Source organism: Zootoca vivipara, chromosome 2 (genome assembly GCF_965207765.1).
Source record: "Zootoca vivipara chromosome 2, rZooViv2.hap1.1, whole genome shotgun sequence".
Taxonomy (NCBI): domain Eukaryota; kingdom Metazoa; phylum Chordata; class Lepidosauria; order Squamata; family Lacertidae; genus Zootoca; species Zootoca vivipara.
Genome location: NC_142584.1, coordinates 31,918,514 through 31,940,976, shown reverse-complemented (window position 1 = coordinate 31,940,976; position 22,463 = coordinate 31,918,514). Strand labels below are relative to the sequence as shown.

The 22,463-nt window shown below is 43.1% G+C and overlaps 2 protein-coding genes across 9 annotated transcripts in view; one reads left to right on the top strand and one right to left on the bottom strand.

Annotated features, from left to right (window-relative positions):
* The first annotated feature begins 6,789 nt into the window (after positions 1–6,789).
* Positions 6,790–9,018, top strand: LOC148686799 (uncharacterized). The gene has a single exon (XM_088661560.1). It carries the CDS (start codon positions 7,957–7,959, stop codon positions 8,830–8,832), a length of 876 nt encoding a protein of 291 aa, XP_088517686.1. The 5' UTR covers positions 6,790–7,956; the 3' UTR covers positions 8,833–9,018.
* A 709-nt stretch (positions 9,019–9,727) lies between these two features.
* Positions 9,728–22,463, bottom strand: part of LLGL2 (LLGL scribble cell polarity complex component 2) — a 70,521-nt gene continuing 57,785 nt past the window's right edge. For 5 of the 8 annotated variants that reach the window (XM_035104469.3, XM_035104468.3, XM_035104465.3 and 2 more), the window contains exons 18-26: positions 22,195–22,311; positions 18,818–18,984; positions 17,816–18,077; positions 16,230–16,383; positions 15,021–15,064; positions 13,874–13,921; positions 11,943–11,985; positions 11,298–11,359; positions 9,728–10,480 (exon numbers count right to left, since the gene is read on the bottom strand). In XM_035104469.3, coding sequence (XP_034960360.2) covers positions 10,473–10,480; positions 11,298–11,359; positions 11,943–11,985; positions 13,874–13,921; positions 15,021–15,064; positions 16,230–16,383; positions 17,816–18,077; positions 18,818–18,984; positions 22,195–22,311 — 905 coding nt within the window. In that variant the 3' untranslated portion in view covers positions 9,728–10,472. The remainder of the gene's footprint in view (positions 10,481–11,297; positions 11,360–11,942; positions 11,986–13,873; positions 13,922–15,020; positions 15,065–16,229; positions 16,384–17,815; positions 18,078–18,817; positions 18,985–22,194; positions 22,312–22,463) is intronic. The other 3 variants (XM_088661559.1, XM_088661558.1, XM_035104466.3) reach the window with 1 other exon arrangement.

Genomic DNA, 22,463 nt, shown 5'->3' with positions numbered 1-22,463 from the left:
AGGGGATCCTGAATCCTGCAGACTTTCAGAGTGACATTTTATTTATTCTGGTTTATGAAAAGGACAGATAGCTAAATCCTGACTGGAAAAGCAAAATCCAAACTGTTTTCATTCAAAACAAAATGTTGCTCTTTCCCTCTTGGCCTTTCCATTTGGGGAACTGAAAAGATTCAATAGAGTAGAAGTTCTGTTCCTTGGGGCAAAGTTTCCACCTCAAATAGGGATGATTCTGTTTCTTTGTACTAGAATATCCCAGATGGTGGCACCTTTTTAGAGGTAATCATGCCATGTCTGTGTCCAGTAAGTTAATAGGGGCCAAGTTGTCAAGCCCATCCGTCTTGCTTAACATACTGTACATCCTTAACTACAGTACTTTGGTCTTTTTTCAGGAGTTAGCTCCTTTCTCAAAGTAACTTGTCTACTTGCTAGGGGGAGGGAAAAGGGGTAAATAGGAAATAACCTTAGGCGGAGCTAACTTTTGTTTTTAAAAGGTCAAGCAGGATAGCCACCACCCCTCCCCAAAATGATCATTAGGGTCGTTAAGATAAGGCTTTCATAGGCATGACCTACTTTAGGTGGGGTGGGGTGGGGCCGGTATTTCTGCCCAACAAGGTTCCTTAGCCAACCTCCGCTTAGAGGGAATCTTTAAAAGAGAAAGGAAAAAAGCCAGACTTGCATTTTACCTGCCGACTCTTTCCAGTCAGGAGAGGTGGGATCACACAACGGGTAGCTGAGAAGAAACAGGTTAGTTCACTATCCCATTTGATTTGTGTTTGTTTGTTTGCATGTCCCACTATACTTAAAGGCGGGTGGCTAATTCGTCCGAAATAATAAGTCCCCCTTCTCCCTTTTCCCGTAGGCCAAATTATTGATTTGGCCCAGCGGGATATTTTTTCCAAATCGATTTGAAGGGGTGTGTGGACTGTGACGGGACAGCTAGCATGTGAAGCTTGCAATTCTATATACTCAATTACCTGGGAGTAACAAGCCCCATTGAACTCAGCGAGCCTTGGCTTCCTCTCCACACACCACCCGAGTCATCTTCATTTTATAACTGAACTTGGAAATATTATCTTGCACACCCTTTTGCGCATTCATTAGAAGTGGGGTTGGCGGCGGGTGTGCCTTTGTTTTAAGACATCGCCTTGCTGCGGTTTTACAAGCACTAAAATTCGAAGTTGTGCAGAATCTCGCTGCGGCAATCGCTGCTGTCCAGCAAGATTTGTTATCCGTGTTAAGACTGGTGGGCGCAGGAAGTGCAGGAAGGGGCAGAAGAGGGAGAGCCAAGGCGCCGCCTTGTAGCAAAAGCGCACCCTTGAAGAGGAGCTTCTCTATAGGGGAGACAGTGGAGAGTAAGCGTAGTAGGGCTTTTTGTCCACCTAGTCCGACCAAGGAGAAAACACGCAACATATACAATCCTCCTCCCAGGCATGTTGCGATTCTCCATCTTTTGAGATGGTTTTTATAAGCGTTGGAAGCCGCCCAGAGCGGCTGGAGCAACATAATCAGATCAAGGAAGGGTAATAAATAAATAAATAAATATAACCGAGCAGGAACCAGAACGGCGTTATGCCGCCGCCGTCATAGTAAGGGGTGTTTTTTGTCCCCCACCCCCACCCCTTATCGGGGGTTTTGCGCCTCGTCCGCACCGCCTTAAGATAACAGATTGGCTACGCTTCGTTGCAAACTTTCCCTCTCGAGAGGCCTTCGGAGAGGCCTGGGCTCCAGCTCCTATTTTATTCCTACCATTTAAAAGACACCCCTCCCCCCAAATAAAACCCTAAACCAAAACACGAATGCGGTTTGCACATAAAAAAACACCAGACGAGTTTAAACTGGGCCCAGTTTTAAAAAAAGGGAGCAAAAAGAACTTTACCCGGGCCCCATCCTAAAGCAAACGTGGCAGCTTTGGCCACGGAGCCAGAATGGAGTCGGGCTTTTGCTTTCCTTTAATATCGGTAGAAATGATTCACCCTCCACCGTTTTCTCACTGAGGTGGGGGGGGGGGAACAGGATTACACCGAGGCTGCCGTCGCTCCCAACCTCCATACAACTCGATGGGAGGTCTGAAGAGAGTGGGGGGGGGGCCGCTGGGGGTTTCCACAGCGCCTTCTCGCTTTCTCCAGTGCAATGCCTGGAACCCACCTGCAAATAAAGTACGCGGACATAGAGGGGAAAGAGAGGGGGGTGGTTGAGTAGCATCTCGCGCTTCCCAGCTGATAAGGTCTGATAAGGGGTTTTCCGAAGAGGCCAGCAGCGGTTCAAAGCTATGTTTAACCTTGAAGCTCCTGGGATGACCTTGAGCCAGTCGCATCCCATCAACCAAGGTTTCTCCGCTTCAGTTTTCCGAAAGAAGTACTGTATGATAATAAGGAAATCCTGGGACCTTTGTCAAACCCACGCAGCTCTAGGAGTTTTTCTAACAGCGGCACACAGTTGGGTCCTGGGTGTGTAAGGGCAGGTTCAAGTCGCTGTGGTTTCTTTTAACAGATAAGGAAACTGAGGTTAAGAGCAGTGCCGGATTTATGTACAGTATAAGCTAAACAAGCTATAGCTTAGGGCCCCCCAAAAAAAATTTAAAGGGAAGAAAAATTGGATGTACCTTTCCAAAATTTAAGATAAAAAACAAAATAAAACCTACATACAGCAACAGTGTTTTGTGTCGTGTAGGCTCCTATGATGTAAGTAATGGGCCCCGTCTGCTAGTCTGCTCCCTAAAATACCACTGGTTTGCTCATTTCTATACTGTATATATTCTTCATGGACTGGTTGCATGGCAACATATGCAAATGACTTTAGATACATGTTAGGTCCATAAATTAACATACGGCATATATTCAACACATAGTACAGCTACAATTTATTGTTGACAAAGGACAGCTGGCCATATAAAGGGCCCCATTACCTTCAGTAGCTTAGGGCCTCATCAAACCTAAATCTATAGCCCTGTCTAGGAGGAAAAGTTGGCTTTTCCAAAGCTATCCACCATGGGTGTAGCCAGCATTGGGGGGGGGGGGCAGAACTGACATGATTGTTCAGTTAGTTAAGTATTTCTATTGGTTTACTTGATCTGGGGGGGGAGGCAACTGTCTGCCCCCCCCGCCACCCGCTAGGCCCATGCTACCCACCGAGTCTGTGATACGCACTTTATTTATGCAGACACCCATATCGACAAAATCTGCTAAAATGAATTCTCTAAAACTCCCCAACCCTAGGCTAGATTTAAATGATGAGGGATACTTATCCAAATAAAACTTAACAGCTGTAAATTCTGTTAAACATATAAGATGTTTTAAATTGACTTTTAATATTGTTTTTAATTCTGTAACCCACCCTGGGACCTTAGGATGAAGGGCAGGTGGCAAATAAGTAAATGACAAGGTTTAAGATCAGTGTTGAACAGTGTCCTAGCTAGAAAATATTACTGTACTCAAAACTCTTGTCAGGCCCAATTTTGGGGGAGATGGGGATGGAAACAAGCCTCAGTGTATCCTCTGCCCCCAAAAGAAACAAGCAGGCAATTATTTGGAAGCAGTCTTGTTGCAAGAAATCAGCAGCCTTCCCTGGGTCCCCTTGTTCACTGGGCTCCATCAACTAGAATAACAATTTTCTTCCATTCATCATAATTTTCCTTCTCCGTAAACATTTTAAAATTGTGCGCCTGCTTGTCATATACATTTTATGACTGCCTTAATCTGTGCTTCCTTCAGGCTGCCTCCAGAACAGGTGGAGGGGATATTTGGCCCTGCAGATATTTCTAAACTACTACTCTCGTCATCCTTGGCCATTGCCCGTGCTTGCTGGGGCTGATGGGAAGTTGAAGTTCAGCAACATCTGGGGAGCCCAAAGTTCCCAATACAGTACTTATTCATATCTGTGTTAGAAACTTGAGATATGAAAGCGCAGTACTGCACCCAGAGCTCAGAAACTGCTCGCATTAATGAAATTCCGTCGCAAAATGTGTCTAGAGCGGGCATCCCCAAACTTCGGCCCTCCAGATGTTTTGGACTACAATTCCCATCTTCCCTGACCACTGGGCCTATTAGCTAGGGATCATGGGAGTTGTAGGCCAAAACATCTGGAGGGCCGCAGTTTGGGGATGCCTGGTCTAGAGCAATGGGAGTTTTGAACACTGCTAAAAAGAGTGCCTCTGAATATAAGCAGAGTGTTTAAATGCCTCTCAGAGTTATTAAAACCAGGTCTGGGCAGAGAAATCCTTCCTTACCTCTGACTGGTGTTATTAGGAGTGGAGAAAGCTTTGTTTGTTACTTCTGCCATCAAGATGCAGTTATAGAAAAGGAGGGGTGGGGGTGGGGGTGGAGAAATCCACACCATAAGTTTAATGCACATTCGGAACACATGACTTCCCCCTTCTGTTGAGTTTATGCTTGCTGTGAAGTTAAAGGCATAGGAGCCTCATCGCTCAGAATGGATTTACTTCTCAGGTTCAGGCATGACCATCCATTGGGGGTGGCATAATCACCATAGCTGCCAAGTTTTCCCTTTTCTCGCGAGGAAGCCTATTCAGCATAAGGGAAAAACCCTGTAAAAAAGGGATAACTTGGCAGCTATGATAATCACCAGATTCCCAGCTTTCATTTAAAAGGAGTATCTTTGGTAGCTCAGTCGGTAGAGCATGAGACTCTTACTCTCAGGGTTGTGGGTTCAAGTCCCATGTTGGGCAAAAGATTCCTGCATTGCAGTGGGTTGGTCTGGATGACCCTCATAGTCCCTTCCAACTCTACAATCCTATGATTCTAGCATCTGTAGGGCGTGAGATACCTGACAAAATGTTCAGGCACTATTCCTCCCATATTTGTGTAAGAAACATGCTTGCCCTGCCCTCCCCCCCCAAAAAAAATTCCTGCAGCTACTAGGGTAATAATGCTACTCAGAAAGAGAGAGAGAGAGAGAAGGTTCTAGTCACTTAGTCACTTGTTCCTCAAAGGAAACCTGAGGTGGGATGATAAAATATTCATGTCCAGGGAAAGAAAACCAAACCAATTAAGCAACACAGGTTGGAAAAAGTCCTCCTCTAAATATTTCACTTGCTCTTTGTTGCCTAATTGTCAGCTGCTCTGTAAGGTTCAAGGGAGTAATCCTGCTGTAATGAGAGCCATGTCTCTCCCTCCCACCCACAACACAGCCAAGGTCATAGGGCCGGCCAACTTGGCTGAAGTGTTGTTTTGCCTGAGGGTTAGGAGCTCATGTTGCACATTAAACTGCAACGCTCCGCTACTAGAGGAGTTATTTGCCTACAACACTTCTTCACTGATGTAATTAGAAGACACAAGCCTGCAGCGCTGCTGTTTGAGTGGCTCGGTTGGGCTCTCTCCTGCCTCCTAGATCTGCATCAAGAACATCCGCTCAAATAGTGTGGAAGGGGGCTGGCACAGTGCCATAGGTAAACGCGCACACTTCATAGGACAAGATTGCAGGAAATGGAAACGGGGATTGCGGTGGGTTGGGAGCGCACGAGAGCTTAGTCCTGAGAAGCAGAGCCAATTGAATTACTCCCAAATAAGGAGAGATAGGATTACAACCACCAAGGCCAAATCTAACAACAGCACAATGCAAGGGTATCAAATCGGATCCTCTTCAGCCTGGGGCCTAATGTAACGGTGGCACACAGACAAGGGGATGTGACAAGCAGCGGAAATATATAATGCTTATTCTATCACTAAACGCTAGAAGGGGGGGACATCTTATCCAAAAGGAGTTTGGAAAACTTGCAATGGCCTTGAGTTCTTTTTTGGGGGGGGGCGCGGAGAGACTTACCTAGTGACTGTAAACAGAAGCGGTGCATACCCATTATTTTACGATACTCTCTTCGCTTATGAAAGCTGTTGGCGCCAGATAAAATTATGCATCCAGAATCAGTATTGCTACTATAAACACACATTGGGCAGTGGAGGCTGGTCAGTGCGGCACAGCCCTTCCTCCTGAGACGAATGGCAAGCAATGTTTAAAAAAATAAAAATCCCTCCCCAATCTCAAAACCATCACCTTTCCTGTCCCAGACACATTTTGTATTTTCATTTTAACTCAGAGCAGCTCTTCAAACATTGTTAACTTTTTACTGATAATTTTATTCTTACTCTTTTTGTAAGCTGCTTTGATCCCACCTACCCACCCCCCAAAAATTGTGGTGTATAAATTGTAAACAAATACCGGTAAATAAATACTGTTCTCTGGTCTCTTGCAGCACTCAGCCACCGCTAATCCAAAAGTGTAGCTATGTTTTTAAAAAGTCCCCACGGTGACTGATACTGGAATTACTAAGGGGAACTGCCTCTTCTCCAGCCCTTGCAGAGAAGGTGACTGCCCCATCTTTTTGTGTGAGGGTTGACCAGCATTATCAGTATTGGCCTAGTAAGGTTGCCTTGAAGGGTGGTCCAAGCATGCTCAGAACCAGGGAGGATTTGATTTAAATCAGGCATCCCCAAACTTCGGCCCTCCAGATGTTTTGGACTACAATTCCCATCATCCCTGACCACTGGTCCTCTTAGCTAGGGATCATGGGAGTTGTAGGCCAAAAAAATCTGGAGGGCCGCAGTTTGGGGATGCCTGATTTAAATCAAATCAATTTAAATCCCTAGTCAGTAAGGCTTGATTTAAATCATTTTTTTACTGAAAGACTCATTCTTGCTGGTTTAATCTTAATATTTACAACCAGATGAAGATTTCATTTTAGGAATAAAAAAAATTCAGAGTAGTTTTTACTACTTATATCAACAATTACTGATTTGGTTATACTATTAGAAATACAAGGACAGGTGATTATGAGATTATTGCTTATATTTGGACAACTTTTATGCTGTACTTTATTGGAAGGAGAAAGATAATCATTTCCTTAATAACAATTTATTTAACTAAAACAATAACATAGCATATGTATCCATGTTTGTTAACTGATGTGGTTAAACGGTTAAAAAAAAAACTTAGACTGAGTTTTAGCACATATGAAAAACTTAAAACAAATCCTTATTTCCTGATGAATAGCCTTTGGATTACAATGTAACTTAAATAGAAAACTATCTTTAGAAAGATGTTTCCTCCAAAAGCCTTTTATTTTAAAAATCCGAGTTGTTGTTTTTTTTAAAAAAAAATCATTAATTTCTATCCACCCTGCTCAGAACGGTTTTCTTGAAAGCCACACCTCAAAACACATTCTTCATAGCTATCCAGGAAGAATGTGTGTGGTTACTAGTTTGAGCAGCTTGCTTTTAAATTAATATTTGTTGAGAGCAATGGTGGACAGTGTGTGTCTTTGTAATATCTATTTTCCATGTGAATGGGTAAGAGGATTGGAAGTGGGTGTCTTCTCTCTGTGTGTTGCAACTTTCAGCAGTTGTGTGTTACTGCAACTGTAGGGTTTGTGATAAGTATGGAGGTTTTGCATTCCTGTAAGACAATTGTCGGTTTAGTTAGGTGCGAAGTATTTGTACAACTACAATGCTTAAGTATCCACAGAATCTTTGAAAAGGCAGGATGGGGAGAAAACCAGAACAACTGGTCATGCCCCTGTGACTTCATTGGCCACGCCTCCAAGACTCCAGCCACCCACTAACACTCTGTAGTCAAGACTTGCCAGCTGCAGCTTTGGCAAGTGGTCAGGTCACATAAATAGTACACCGTAGGTTTGTGAACAGTTGTGAGCAACTATCCAAGTTACTGACATCAGAGTGCTTATGACATCGGGAAGCCTGATCCCTCTTGTCCCAACTGCTATTGCTGTGATGGCTTAGGCCAAGAAGCTTGTTTGAGACTGGTGAGATCTAGAATGTGTGGGGTTGCCTGGCAACGCTACAGCTATTCCTTGCAGGTCAATTAGAGACCCAAAAGGGGGAGAAGCAGCACTCCCATTTTATCACCCCCTTTATTAAATTGCACGCCGGAAAGTTCTTTCGCTTATTTTTTGTTCCGTCTCGCTCTTTGAAATCTCAGGTCCTTAACATGGAAACGGCAGCCATTCCAGGGGAGAAAGCCATGCGCCCAGGTGACGCAGGAGGGCCCAAATCAAGCAGGGAGAAGTTTCTTCAAGCATGGTATGAAAAGCTGAAACCCCAGACACACACCCCCACCGTGTCATCTCAGGTGTCAGGGTGTGGGTCACCAGTTTGTGCTCCAAGCCAGGAGAATTGGACAAGGGACACATCCTTGCCACACGCCATTTACTACCTGATGGTGGTGCCTCCCCCTCAGGCGCAATTGTACGCAAGTAGCTGGACAACGGCACAGTGCCCCCGGCAAAGAGACTTTCATCATGTGGCCCAAGAGCTGGCAAGCAGCCCCTTGGATCCGGAAGCAAATCCCGAAGAGGAATTCCTGCAGATCTGCGCTTCGGATTTGTTGCTCAAGTCCGCAGAGAGGAAGAGGCCACGGCTGCTGCCGCCTAATCGGAAGATGCACGTGGAGGTGTTGAAGAGGCAGGACTCGCCCCCACTGCAGGAGTGCCAGAGAAGTCCTGTCCCCCTGGAGTACAGCCATCTGCTCGATACCATAGAGATGACTAATCCGGCAGACCTTGCAGAGGTAGAATTGTTTTATCGGAGTTTCATTCTCAGGCAGAAACGGCAAGGATCTTCCAGGAGGGCCGGGCAGCTTCTCCCACAGGCAGAGTGCCGGATACCTCCCAGGGCCACAGAAGCTGTTTCCTGCCAACAGGGTGCCAGAAGAACCACCAGGATGAGATACACACAACACCGGAAGCTGAGCCTGAAGAGGGGTGCTCCCCTGTCTGAGCTCACGGTGGCGACCAAACGGTCTGTGGACTCTTTTCAAAACGGCCACCTTCCGCCAAAGAAACGGTACACCCAAGGCTGCTTCTAGGGACAGATGCTGCAATATTGGCAGTGTATTAGGAGCAGCCAGTACACAGGGTTTTTAAATTGGGGAGGATTTTCCTTCCCCATATGTATATGTATACAGTATATATATTAGCATAGTCCCTAACTGAGGTATTTAATAAAGTAAGTTAATTTTGTACTTTTCAAATAAACTCTTTTTAATGTTTGTATATTTACTTCCTGGTGCCTTTTCGTCATTTTCGTCTCTCCACACATACTAAAGAGCAAGTTCTTGGTGGTTCATGCTGCTATTCCCAAAATGGGAACTGATCAATTATCTTCCCAAGATTTTCTTAGTCCCCTGCCTGCAGAATCTAAACCTAGCTCTAGTCTCCCTAGCAGTACTATACAGGCCCCTTCATCAGCTATTGTAATTCTTCATATATGGAGGAATATTTTTTAAAAAACAAGATTCATTTGACTACAAGGCATTTTTTTTACCTTGCCTTGTAGCAAAGCAGATTGTTTGTTGGTTTAGTAAGGATAATTTTTGTCATTATCACACACTTCATTCTCTGGGTGTTACACTGTGTTGTTGATTGGTGCATAGAAATCAAACCTAAATTAATATGCTCTGTTATCTTCGGAAGGTTAAGAAACAGTTGGGATTCCGCCTAAACTGGACTAGATTGAGGAAATTGGTAAAATCCACTGGAAAACAACCTAGAAAGGCATTAGGCAATTATGCTGATAATATCCCCGTCCAGGTGTCTGCCTTTCACAGAATGTGGGGAACTCGTGCCTTACAGAAGTAGTTTCATGTGACCATGGAAAGCACTATAGACATGTAAGTGAAGAGGGTCACTTCCCGTGCTGCAGTTGCAAGGCTCTTAAACATTTCAGAGGGCATCAAAATGAGGCAACAGAGAGCTTCTTGGTCAAATTAAAAAGCATGTTAAAAGTATGGGTTTATTTCACAACAGTTCAATGTAGTGTCCACACACAAATCAAGTTAAATTTGATTAATTTTTCCAGATCTGATCAGCTACAAAAATAATCTACCTGAGTCTGCAAAACTACTTAACAGTAACATGACAAAAAAACAAAACCCTTGCAATTTTCTCATTTGAAGAAGAAAAAAGTTACAGCAGCCACAGGAATCTAAAGTGACATATATTATTTCATTCAAGATTTTTTTTAAAAAAAGAACTCTTCTAAAATATATCTATTGAACAAACACCCAGTATGATTTTTTTTAAAAATGTACAAAAAATAATCTTAGTCAGAGGTAACAGTATTTATTTTTTAAAAAATCTCTGCACCCAAGGCAGTAATATTTATAATTTAAAACCCATCCCAGTAGAATTTTTTTTAAAAAAAGAAATTGTGCAAACAATTGAAGAATTGCAAAAACATATCCAGAGGCATGAAGGGAAACAGGCCAAGGGAATCATTCCAGCCTCGGTGCAAGGCTGGCATCTCAAAGAGAAAATGAGGGCTTCAGGTGAGGCACAGTGAAGAGGATGACAAGCAGGTGAGTAGCCAGGCAAGACTCAGCCCTGCATTTGAATCCAAGGCCATGGTCAGTGGATGTCTCTTCCAGTGGACAGTGGGCCTGTAGTCAGTAGTGTTATGGCACTCTTTCCAAACGTCAGACATCACGGAGACACTGCAGGAGCCCAATCATTCTGCTAAGAAGAGAAAAGGGCAGAATTATTTTACACAACCTGAAGAGGCTGTTGCTTTATTGTGCATTGTCTAATGCATAGTGCACTTTTGTGAAACTGCATGGGCATGTTTTTGGTGAAGAGTGTGTGTGTGTGTCCGTCCCAGCCTGGTAGGACTTATATATATAATTGGACACAAACTAATGTTTCGAAAATGCCAGTCTCACAACAGCAAGGCATTCAGCCAACATTTGATGGCTGCATATACGGTAATTTCTGCAATGTCCCTATCTCCCTATCATTGGTGGGGGCTGGCTGAGGAACAGTCTACATGCTGCCCAAGCTGGGGGGCATCAAGTTCTGCTTTAAGTAATGTTGGTTTATAGAGTGAACTCTGGCCAGGTTCCCAGCTGCAGTCTACCTTTAAGGATGAAAATTGCAGAAACTGGGAGAAAAGTGAGAAGTTACTTCCTCCTTTTTGTCAAGTACTTTTTTGCAGTGGTGAATTGGAATGGGAGAGACTTATAAAAATACTCTCGAAGACATCAGCAGCCATCATCTCAAGAACAAAACTGCGTGAAGACAGCAAAGGAGGCCCAGCCCGGCATTGAGGTCAAATATCTGTTTGTTGAACAAAGTATTATTTGTGGAAGCTACTGTTTCCCATATTCAGACAAAATGAAAAACTGATCTGTTACAAACCATGAGCAGAAGCTTCAGGTTTTCTGTTCATGGTTCATAAGACACCAGTTTTTGCATAAGGAAGCTACATAAAGATGTATTTTTATAACAAACCATACTGTTTTCTCTAAATACACCTATAGCATATATACCCACATACCTCCTCCATTGCTTAGTCTGTGTCCTACTTGAATTCTCCTTGAGTTTCTGTCACTAAAACTCCTGCAAAGACAAAATCACCATATGGAAACTGTGACACGACAACTTGTACCATTCTGGTTCTCAACACCAAAATCTCCATATGCCTGTAGATAGCGGCGCTTTCTCTCCCACTTCCACACACACACACACACACCCTGGTCAAATCCTAAAAGTAAGTCTTATGTGACAACCAGTATTCTACTGGTTCTCCTTTTGCAAAAGAAGAATTGCCTCCCCAGTGCCAGGAAGTAAAAACATGGGACCCAATTCATACACCCTCCTCTTCGACACCAGCTGACTTAAGTCTGCCCTGAGCTATTCACAAGATTGGGATAGTAGGTATCTTAACTCTCAAGTTGGGTGAAAATATCTTAATTAGAAAGCAAAACAACAACCACCCTCATATCGGAACGTACAGAGAAGTACAAAATCTGTTCAATGTTGGCAGCAGACTTACCGGTAATAGAAGGTTAAATATTTGAGAATGTGAAGGAAGCCACCAGGTTTCAGGGTTGCTAAATACATGTTCACTATGTCACTTCCCTTCTATTACAAGGACAACAGTTCAACTTCCCAAGTTCTAAAAGAAACCATGGACACTCACCCTTTTCCACCCTCCAGAGTGCTTTGGATCTCTTTTAGAACTTCTGAAAAGGGAAGGGGGGGGGAAACATTCATGTGAATTAAGTGCATACAGTATATTCTTCAATCTCTAGTATTCAAGAAGCAGTTCAACTTCCACTGTTGGAACAGTTGTTTTTTTTTTTAAGCCCCATCTTCCAAAGATTGAGCCGACAGGACTTTTAAAAGATAAATTTTTCAATTATTGATTTCCTTCTCTCTTGCTGGAATTTTCATGCAGAATTCATTTTATTTTCGCTTATTGCGGTTTATATTTTAATGCTTTCATGGCTATTACGCTGTCCAGATAACTTTGCTACTGGGCAGCAGATAAGTACCATTAATAAATAAACAAACTTTAACCATTCCTACAGAGCTGATGTAACATTCATATTTTATCCTTAAGGAAGGATGACATCTAGTTGATGTTGTTGGGTTCAACTTACTGTCTAATATAACAGATCTATGCCTGGAATGTATTTGATTAAAAGTTGGGCAATAACTTTGTTTAGATTCAGGGTAACTGAATATATTTAAATCCTGTTGCGCTAAACAATTGCCAGCCTATCACAACCAATGTGCCAAGAAGGATACCAAACACAGACATACCGATATTATTTTAGCTTCCTCAGTTGCACTTCAGAAAGAATACTATGCGGCATAAAAGCTTGCAGCTAGCATTCAAAAAAGAAAAGGATGTGTATACTTTGTATTTCTCAAAGTCGCTTAGGTCTCGAGTTTAGGTTTTTCTTTAAATCCATAATTTCGCCAAACAAAGTCTTTAAAGTTGGATGCCAGCATTTGTAGTGCCATCTCCAAAAGGAAAACTGGTGCAGAGTGGCAGATGTGCACAAAATGGTTCACCCCAGCTGAAGCCAACATGCGTAGGATGTTTCTTTTGGCAACCATGTACACAAATAATAGCATTTCTGGTATCTCTATTTGGGGCAGTTTCTCCACAGACCCTACACTCATGGCTGAATTAAACACTGAAACACTTGCTGCTTCCACACTAGACATTTACTGTGGAATAACCACATTTTGTTCAGTCGCTTTTTACAGGGCATTGGCATGATACTATGATTGAAACACCCCCTCTCATATTTTCCCCATTAGGCTTCTACTTCCTTCCCCCCCAAATCCAACCTACTTATAGTCAATATAGCTGCTATTAAGCTACTATTCTGGTTATTATCTCCCATTGCAGCAGAGGTGCAGTGGGCTATTTAACTCTTCCTATACATACAAAGATCCCAATGTAAATTGCTCCTTTCCAACATTTGGGGAAAGAGGGACTGACCACTTGGCTATAGAGTGTTTAGAAATCTGCTATCCCACTTCCACCTTAAAGCAGAACAGCAATGATTGGGAGCTGCCAGCTCTGGAAGCACCCAACAACATAACAACACATAGCAAGTTTACTCACTATTAAATGTATCAGTTTTAAAATGGCAAAATGCTTCTGAAAGCTTTGTGTTCACCCTCACGAAAAACCGTGCGAGATAGGTCACAATTTATTCCCATTTTACAGATGTGGACATGATGTTGGGATAGCCATTTGCCCAATGTGTAGATCAGGTCCTCCTAGTGCAATAGCCACAGAACTCCGAATGTCTGCTGGATACTAAAGTGCTAAGCACCAAAGAGCAAGTATGAGATGCCAGTGGGCAGTTGTACACAAATATAGACATGTTCAGGTATGTTGCTGGTAAACTGCCCGCCTAATTGAGGCAAACCCATGAAGACAACATCCCAAAGAGAAATCTACCTAATGTTGTATGGCTGCTGGTATTGAGGTGGGGGGGGGGGAAGAATCAATAAGCAGAAGCAAGTGAATAAAGTGGTTCAAACCAATTTCCACAGAATGCCCATTCCACCACCCCTATAGCACGAAAGAAATTATGTCTGGCTCACTCTCATCATTGAGCAGGGCATGCTCCATCAATCTGCCATGTGTCCCCTCTGAAAGGCAAATCAGACAAATGTAGAGGTGGTCAATTCCCACGGTACAAAGAAACTCACAATGCCCCCCCCCCCCAAAAATTCATTACATCTATTGGGTTGTATTCAGAGTAGAGCCATTAAAATAAATAGAATACTCAAAGAAATTATATATGAAAGATGTAACTGTGCGGTAAAAGATTATGACTAGGCAAAACACAGTAAGATTAACGAAGTCATTTTTAACCCATTTCTTTTCAGGTTTTAAATTATTTCATGGACGGCTATATAAATGGTATAGATCAAGCTAAGTTTGTTATTTTCAGTTTGGATATTATGTATTAATTTCTTTAAATATATGTATGTTTATGTATATCATCGTATTTTCGCTTTGTTTTTAAAATAATAAAGAGATGTTTAAAAAAATAAAGTAAAATAAAATAAAATAAATAGACATGACTAACTTAGGGCCATTCATTTCAGTGGTTCTACTCTGGGTAAAACATAGCTGAAGACAACCCATTACACTTAGCATATCCACCCTCTGAAGTTCTTAAAATGCCAAGTTAACATGATTCTGACAATCTATTACTCCTCTGAGTGATGAAAATCATGATCTGGTCTTTTCTTTAAGAGCCTATTTTAGAATTTGAAGCCAACATACAAGCAGCTGTACCAAATATACTTCCACCAACCCATGCTCCTGTGGCACAGAATGCCTTCTCCCATTTTTTAAAGTTCCCCACCTTGAAAAGGAAACAAGCAGAAACTCTCAGAAGACTGGGCCTCCAATTGAAGAACTTAACTTTGTAGGTTGACATGGGACATAAGTACCCCAAGTCCCAGGCTGAAGGCTTTACAAGTCACAACCAGCACTTTGTATTGTGTTCAGAAACAAGCTGGTAGTCCATGAAGCTCTTAAGACATTATCCCTCCTATTGAAACGAGTCAACACATAGCCTTTGAGCTAGATCCTAAGCCAATCTGAGTTTCTGACCTGCCTTCATGGGGCGTTTCCTGTCTGCACTACTGGAGTAATCCAAACTGGGTGTTACGTTACATTACTAAGCAAGCAGCACTGGACCAGCAATTTCTCTCTGTACATTCACATTTTTCTTACCATCTGCACCCGGATCACCGGCACTCCATCCCGATTCCTTGCTACTGCAGAAGATAAAAAGAAGAGTCAATTAGACAAGATCATAAACCAATTCCAACCCCCTAGACATTGCAAGTCAGATGCAATCATCATAGGCCCACAGAAAGTCATGCACCCTTGGTTTACACTGCACTACTTTGACAGGTACATACTGCCTCTTAAAAAACCTTCAGCTTTTAAGTCACTTCAAAATTTGTGTGTGGGTTCACATGACTGAATGCTCATCCTTATAAAATTCCCCTGCATATTGAAGACTAATGTATCAAGAAGAAGAGCAAGCAAAACAACAGGAACCTTTCTCTATGTTTTGATTTTTTTTCTTTAAGACTACTTTTGTTATGCTTGTAAATTTTGTACATGTTGTATTCTGCCTTGAGCATGGCTTTAGCTTTGGAAACATGTCATACAAATAAAACGATTGATCGATTTTCTACACCAAGGAACAGACCAATAGGGAGATATATATTCCCTCATGTGAACCCCCACCAGCAGTCTAGGCAGAGGCGTATCCTCTTATGGCAACTAAGAGATGGTTAGGTGGTTAGCTAGAACTGACCTGTACCAGTTCTGACATCTTTTGCTGCTACCCTTTAACCATCCCACCTAGTGCACACAAAAAATGATTACATAGCCTGGGGACTGTGTGTTGTACCCAGCTCAGAAGGCTTTGTTTTGTTCAGAGTCATTCCACAGGTGGTAGAACCTCAGCACCAGCAATATACAACCTCAGCATTTTTAAAACCACTTCTCTTTTCAATAAGCCCAATGAATGGTGGGTGGCAGACAAGCAAACACTGGGATGGCATTAGGGCAGGCATAGGCAAACTCGGCCCTCCAGATGTTTTGGGACTACAATTCCCATCATCCCTGACTATTGGTCCTGTTAGCTAGGGATCATGGGAGTTGTAGTCCCAAAACATCTGGATGGCCAAGTTTCCCTATGCCTGCATTAGGGGAAGAGCAGAGGCATTGTCAGATCATGTAGATGCATATGGTGGCAGGACAGCAACCTTCACCCCTTTCCAGAGTGACCATGGGCCTCCTTTGTTGCAGTTCCCATGGTGAAGTGTGTCATATTCCGCACACAAAACCAGCAATACAAAGTAGAATGTTGCACCCTTTCTATCATCCACACAATACACAAAACGAAAATGCCACTATCATTCATACTTTGATATCCTTGAAGCCTTCTCCACACCAGGTGTGTTGTGCACATGGCTGTTGCCTGTGTTTTCAGGTACTTTTACTAAGCATCGTGGTTCAACCAGCCACTTTGGGGAAAGTGAAAACCTCTCAAACTCTGACGGGGAGATGAGATAGAACCCTGCAGAGGAGAAAAGATGGAGAAATTGCAAGTTGTGCATGCACAGATGCAGAAAGGGTCCCACAAGAGTTTCCCAAAATACATTTTTACAAATCTTACTCAGAAGACTAAGCTTAAAGCTGCAAACACACACACACACACACTTATTTTGGAGCAAGGGCAATTGGGGGAGGGGGGCTGGAATTAACTTTAGCATAAACATACAAAGGCTCAGCTGCGTGAGCACTTTCCAAAGTCATGCTTGGTGCTCGTGACACACTTTTTAAAGAGATCCTATGTTACTATTTAATATTTCTCAGCTGGATCTCTGGGACTCCTGTGCATGGAAAGATCCAAATACTGTATGTATCTGTTTGCCTAATTCTCATGCAGTGTTCTCTCATGCACATACTTTCAGACACCTATGTAAACTTAATATGCTCTAGGTTAGATTACTGCAATGCATTATACATAGGGCTGCCTCTGAATAGGGTTCAGAAGTTTCAGCTGGTGCAGAATTCAGGGGCCAGGTTGCTCAGTGGGGCAAGATGGTTTGGAACATATAACACCAATCTTGGCCTGACTGCAGTGGCTGCCCAGTAGTTTCCAGGCCCAATTCAAAGTGCTGGATTTGACCTACAAAACCTTAAACAGCTCATGACTGCAATACCTCAAGGACTGCCTCTTCCTATATGAACTGAACCAGACCCTGCATTCATAATCTCAGGCCTTTCTGCATGTGCCTCCTCAGCGTGAGGTCCAGAAGGTGGCAGCATGGGGACGGGCCTTTTCTGCAGTGGCTCCCCATTTGTGGAGGCTCACCTGGCATCTTCATTGCATATCTTTAGGCACCAAGCAAAAACGTTCCTCTTCAACCATGCATTTGGCTGATTTAACATTCTATGGTTTTTTATGTGTTTGTGGGAGGGGGGGTTATTGGTTTGTTTTCATTTTACAACCGTACCTTGGTTCTGGAATGCCTTGCAACTCAAATGTTTTGGCTGCTGAACACTGCAAACCCAGAAGTGATTGTTCCGGTTTGCATTTGTTTTTTTGGAAGCTGAACATCCGACGCTGCTTCCACTTGAGTGCAGGAAGCCAATCGGAAGCAGCGACTTAGTTTTCGAATGCTTTCAGAAGTCGAACGGATTTCCGGAACGGATTCCATTCGAGAACCAAGGTACCACTGTATTATGTATTCTCATTTTGATGTTGTGAGCCATCCTGGGATCTTTGAATGAAGGGTGGTATACAAATTTAATTATTATAATTAATAAAAAGCAGATAAAACTATCCCAACTAATATTTTTCATGCTTGCTTTCCCAGTATTATGGATAGAAGAACAAAATAACTCCCCCCACCCCACATTTATCTATTTTGGACAATAGACAGAAAGGCTTCCAAGACCTAACACAGTGGAGCTTGGTAACCTGCGGATGACCATGTTGTTACCTTGCCCGTATCTGGTGAAGACACAGGAGGCAATGCCACTCACATCCTCCTTGCGGATACAGGGGTAGCGCACTTGTATCTTGAGTGCAGGCAGGGAGATAATCTGGATGTCTCCCAGGTTCGTCAGAACAGCCAGGTCATTCTCACTGTGCTCACTCTTGCAGCTGGCAAAGTTGGCCACTGACACCTTCCGGACCCGGCAGCCTTCCAGGGCCGTCAATTTCAGTTTCAGTTTGGCGCTGACTTTGGGCAACGTGAAAACCTGCCAACGTAAACAAGCTACATAATAAACCCTTCATTCATGCAAGAGCCACCCCATCCAATCTCCAGCTGATGCGTAATGAATTTCCTGCTGGTGTGCAGCAAGGCAGCATGCTTAAGTCTAGCTGCCAAAAAGGAGCTGCGTAGTCTCTCTCTCCCTCCTTCAGCAGCAAACAAGCAAACAACAGCAAGGGAGAGAGTAGCTAAACTTTGCTGGTGCTTGCTGCTGTATATTAGGGGATGTGCGAGCAGTTAGGTTCTCTCACATGTCTAGGTTTTATCAAGTCCGATTATCAGGGCTTGCAAATATCTATCCTCAGATACGAAAAATAAAATAAAAAAATAAGCAGAGAGCTGGTTTGCAGTCAACAACCCTGAACAGAATCTTTTTTTTCCTTAGCCCAACTCTGCCTCTTTCTATAGAAGCATCTATGGGCAGAATATCAAATTCAGGAGTAGGGAAAGTATATCAGACATAGGGTTAGTAATGCACATTACTCCATGACCTGCTCAGGTGGCAGGGAAGGTAGGAATCTTTGCAAACTTCCAAGCGTATAGTATGCTTTTCCACCTCTCCAAATCTGAACATGCCCTTCAGCTGAGGTGAAAACCGAGTACCATTACCAAACAAGCAAGTTCCAGTAAGGATCTGCAAGAGGAAATGAATTCCCATAATTTCTCTGGCTGCTCTACTCCAATAAGCAAAGAGCATGCATATACACAAGCACTCTATTGTGTTACCTTAAGCTGCTCTTCCGACACCACGAGAAGCTGGTGGCTCCCTTGCATGTTGGGGCTCTTGGAAAGGTCATGGGCTACTTCCAGCGGCTCTGGAAGGGGAGTGCTCTGGCCATCCAGAACAACGATCCCGATGACAGGAGCTCTGTGCATGAGCTGGATCTCTTTGGCTGGAGAGACAGCAGAAAGCACACGCCAAATGAGGCAAGAGGTTTGGTCCAGGGAGAAGCAAAGTGTTCCGACAAGGCACACTTCTTTCTCGCAGAACCCAGCTACCATGTTGGACATACAACGGACAGCGGAGAAGAAATATCGGGCTGAACCCAGTGTTGCATGACAGCACTGGACACAATCCATTGTGGTTAGAGATTCAAATTAAGAGTGGGGAGACCCAGGCTTAAATTCCTACTCAGCCATGAAGCTCATCGGCTGCCTTGGGGCCTGTCACTACTTCTCAGTTTAGCCTACCACACAGGGTGGTTGTGGCAATATGCTACCACAAGCTCATTGGAAGAAGGGTGGGATGCAAATACAATACATAAATAAGCATTAAAAAGTGATTGAGTTTAGAAGAGAATGAGAACAAGTATTTAAGCGGTGATGCCGCATGGAAACTGCATAATTATTTCTTTGGGTGCAGTCAAAAAGCAAATTTTTACACTGTATGAAGGCAAGTATACAGGTGAAACTCGGAAAATTAGAATATCGTCGAAAAGTGCATTTATTTCAGTAATGCAACTTATTATTTTTTCTTTTTCTTTTCTTTTTTACAAATGCTTTCTTTTGGAAATTCCACAGTAATAAAACAAATAGTTACAATAATACAAAAACAAACAAAAATAAACATCGCTATTACATTTCATTAATTACACTCCATTTATAATTGACCTGCCTAACGACAAATAATTACAATTACAACAAATAAAGGCTTGGTTCCGGTTTCCGCCTGCAGGAATGGCGGACCTGTTTTCCATCCCTCTGACCTTCGTAAGGAATTTGGCGGTTGCTAGGGGAGTAAATGGCAACCCCCTACCCTCTCCGGGGGTTACGGAGAGGGGCCGCTGGCCCGCGATGCCCCCAGACCCACTCCGACTGTTTATGGAGTGGGGGGAGCTTGGGCTGAAGCACTTACGAGGGCCAGGACTCCTGGACGCTAATCTGCATGGCGGGGATTTCCATGATTAAAGAAGATAATTAGGCTTAAATCTATGGACATACTTCAGAAGGAGGGGCAGAAGCGCTGTTTACTGCCGAGAAATCTATGCTGCTGAGGGTGAGGAGTTAAAGGCTGTATTTCATCTGGAAGAAGGATTGATGGGGACGGAGCGATAAGGGAAGCGAGTCTTTCTTTTTTATTTTTTTCATATGAGTTACTTCGTACCTTCCCAGACGTGATGTCCTGGCTTGTTTGGAGTGAAAGAGAAGCAAAAGACTGTGTGAGTTGAACTTTATAAACTGTTGTTATTGAGTATATTTTTTGAAGATGAGGAGTTGCTGACGAGAAAAGCCCCCCTCTAGTTGGATGGAGGAGTGCCTGGACGCGTTCGGAGGATTTATGAGTTGTGACGCACTTTGAATTGGAGCAGCGACCTGAAGCTAAGTTCAGCTATAGGGCAAGGAGATCCATTAATTTACCAAGAGTCTATGCATGGTGTGAGGTCTGGTTCTTCTGCCTGGAAAGCTGTAAATTTTATAAAGATCGTTAATCTATGAGAGAAAACGAAAGTGATTTGAGTTTTTTTTTAAGATGGCGCTGCTTCGTGTTGAGAGTCGACGCAATAGGGACGCTCCAGACCAAGAAGATTTATGGGGAGGCTGGACTGATTAACTCACACAGGAGAAAGAACATTTGTGAAACTTTGTTTGACATTTATCTCAGCAGCTGGGAAATAATCGGTTGAAAGAGGAAAACATCTATGTGACTGTAAGGGAAAGATCTGGATTATTATGAACTCGGAGAGACGATTTGAACTTTAGAAAAAAGATGGCAGTGGACGGTTGCGAGGAATCCCCAATTTCTTGAAGCATGGGAACCCAAAAAAAAAATTTCTATATGATTTGGCATAACATTCGGTTTGATTGATATATATGTGTATAATTTGAAATAATGAATGTGATATAATTGGTTTTAATTGGAAAATTAATAAAAATATATTTAAAAAAAACAACAACAAATAAAGGCTTGACATATCTTGCTTTGCATGTCATGCATCTATCTCATATATTGGTTTCACCTTTTAAGTTGCATTACTGAAATAAATGCACTTTTCGACGATATTCTAATTTTCCGAGTTTTACCTGTAGGTATTAGAGTGGGGTAGGGGAGGCAAAATGAAGGTCAGAGTCTAGTAGTAGATCTCTAGATGATTAGCGGTGATAAACAAGAGTTCCTGGCTCCCAGTTGCTTCACAGCAAACATAAAACGGCTATTTCCAGCTAAATAAGTCTGTGAAATGCAGAAAACCAAACCAGGAGACATTTTTTGTGACACCGCTGAGAGCTCAGTTCCATTCCAGCACTAAAAACAGGTTCCTAGGCTGAGAATGTGCTCAAAGAAGCCCTATTTTGTTTCGTGTTTTAACCCTTCATGTCTTTTACACTTTGCTCTGCTTGGTGGGTTTCTGTAAAAGACAAAGCAGCTCTGTGCTTTGCCTACCCCTGTATTGGAGGATAAATTGTGATTAATGGCACATGATGCCAAAGGGGAAAGCTTCCTTAGATCCGTAAGGAAAATACACATAACCATCCTATAGACATGGTTACGGAAATGAATTCCATCTCATGTGTCTGCTATTAAACACCTATCCTATCTGGGAGAAGGATTTTCCAGATTTTTGTGACCAGAGAGAAACATTTACAAACAGCACTTGGGCTTGTTTTATGGTGTCTTAAGGACTTTTCCAAGAAAGTACAGAGGCTAAAATCAAGTCAAAACTGCTGCCAAAGCTCACAACATTTCTCGGTAGGTGTGTGTGTACAGGACCATTTCCTTCAGAACAACACATTATTTACCAAAAAATGCTCCTCCTAAAATAATCAGTGCACATACCTGGGGGCTGCTACAGTCCTGCAGTGAAATGTGTCTTGTTTTGCTCTTCCAGAATGCACACACAGATTCTGACACCCCACTCCACATTCAGCACTAAGGCTTCTCAGGAGTCAGGTTGTGGGAAGCATGTAGCCTTCTGGATGTTGTTGGACTCCAACTCCCATCAGCCCCGGTCCAGCATGGCCAACAGGCAGAGGATGATGGGAGTTGGAGTCTAGAAACATCTGGAGTCTCCGTGGTTTTATCACCAGGGCATTTTACAAAGGTACCTTCAATCCTAAATCTGGGGGGCAGCTATTTCATCTAAATCGAAAGTCATCTTTTCACTCACCCTGCTCTGCTCGAACAGGCTCATCCATTCTTCTCTCAGCTGGAGGAACACGCAGACAGAAGGCATAGACCGTGCCCCCATTGGTGCCTGCCCATAAGGAGGGGCAGTGCCGGGAACCTGGACCAGAGATAACAAAGCCCATAAGCCAAAGTTTCACATATCACCAAGGGAAAGCAAGCAAGACCATTCCTTATACCCCCCCCCCATGCCGGACTTTGCTGGTTTTATCTATCCATGTACATAACTTTGTGGGTGTAATATATTGTTCA

Coding starts and splice junctions, on each gene's coding strand:
- LOC148686799 (XM_088661560.1), top strand. CDS start 7,957: ATGGAAACGGCAGCCATTCCAGGGGAGAAAGCCATGCGCCCAGGTGAC.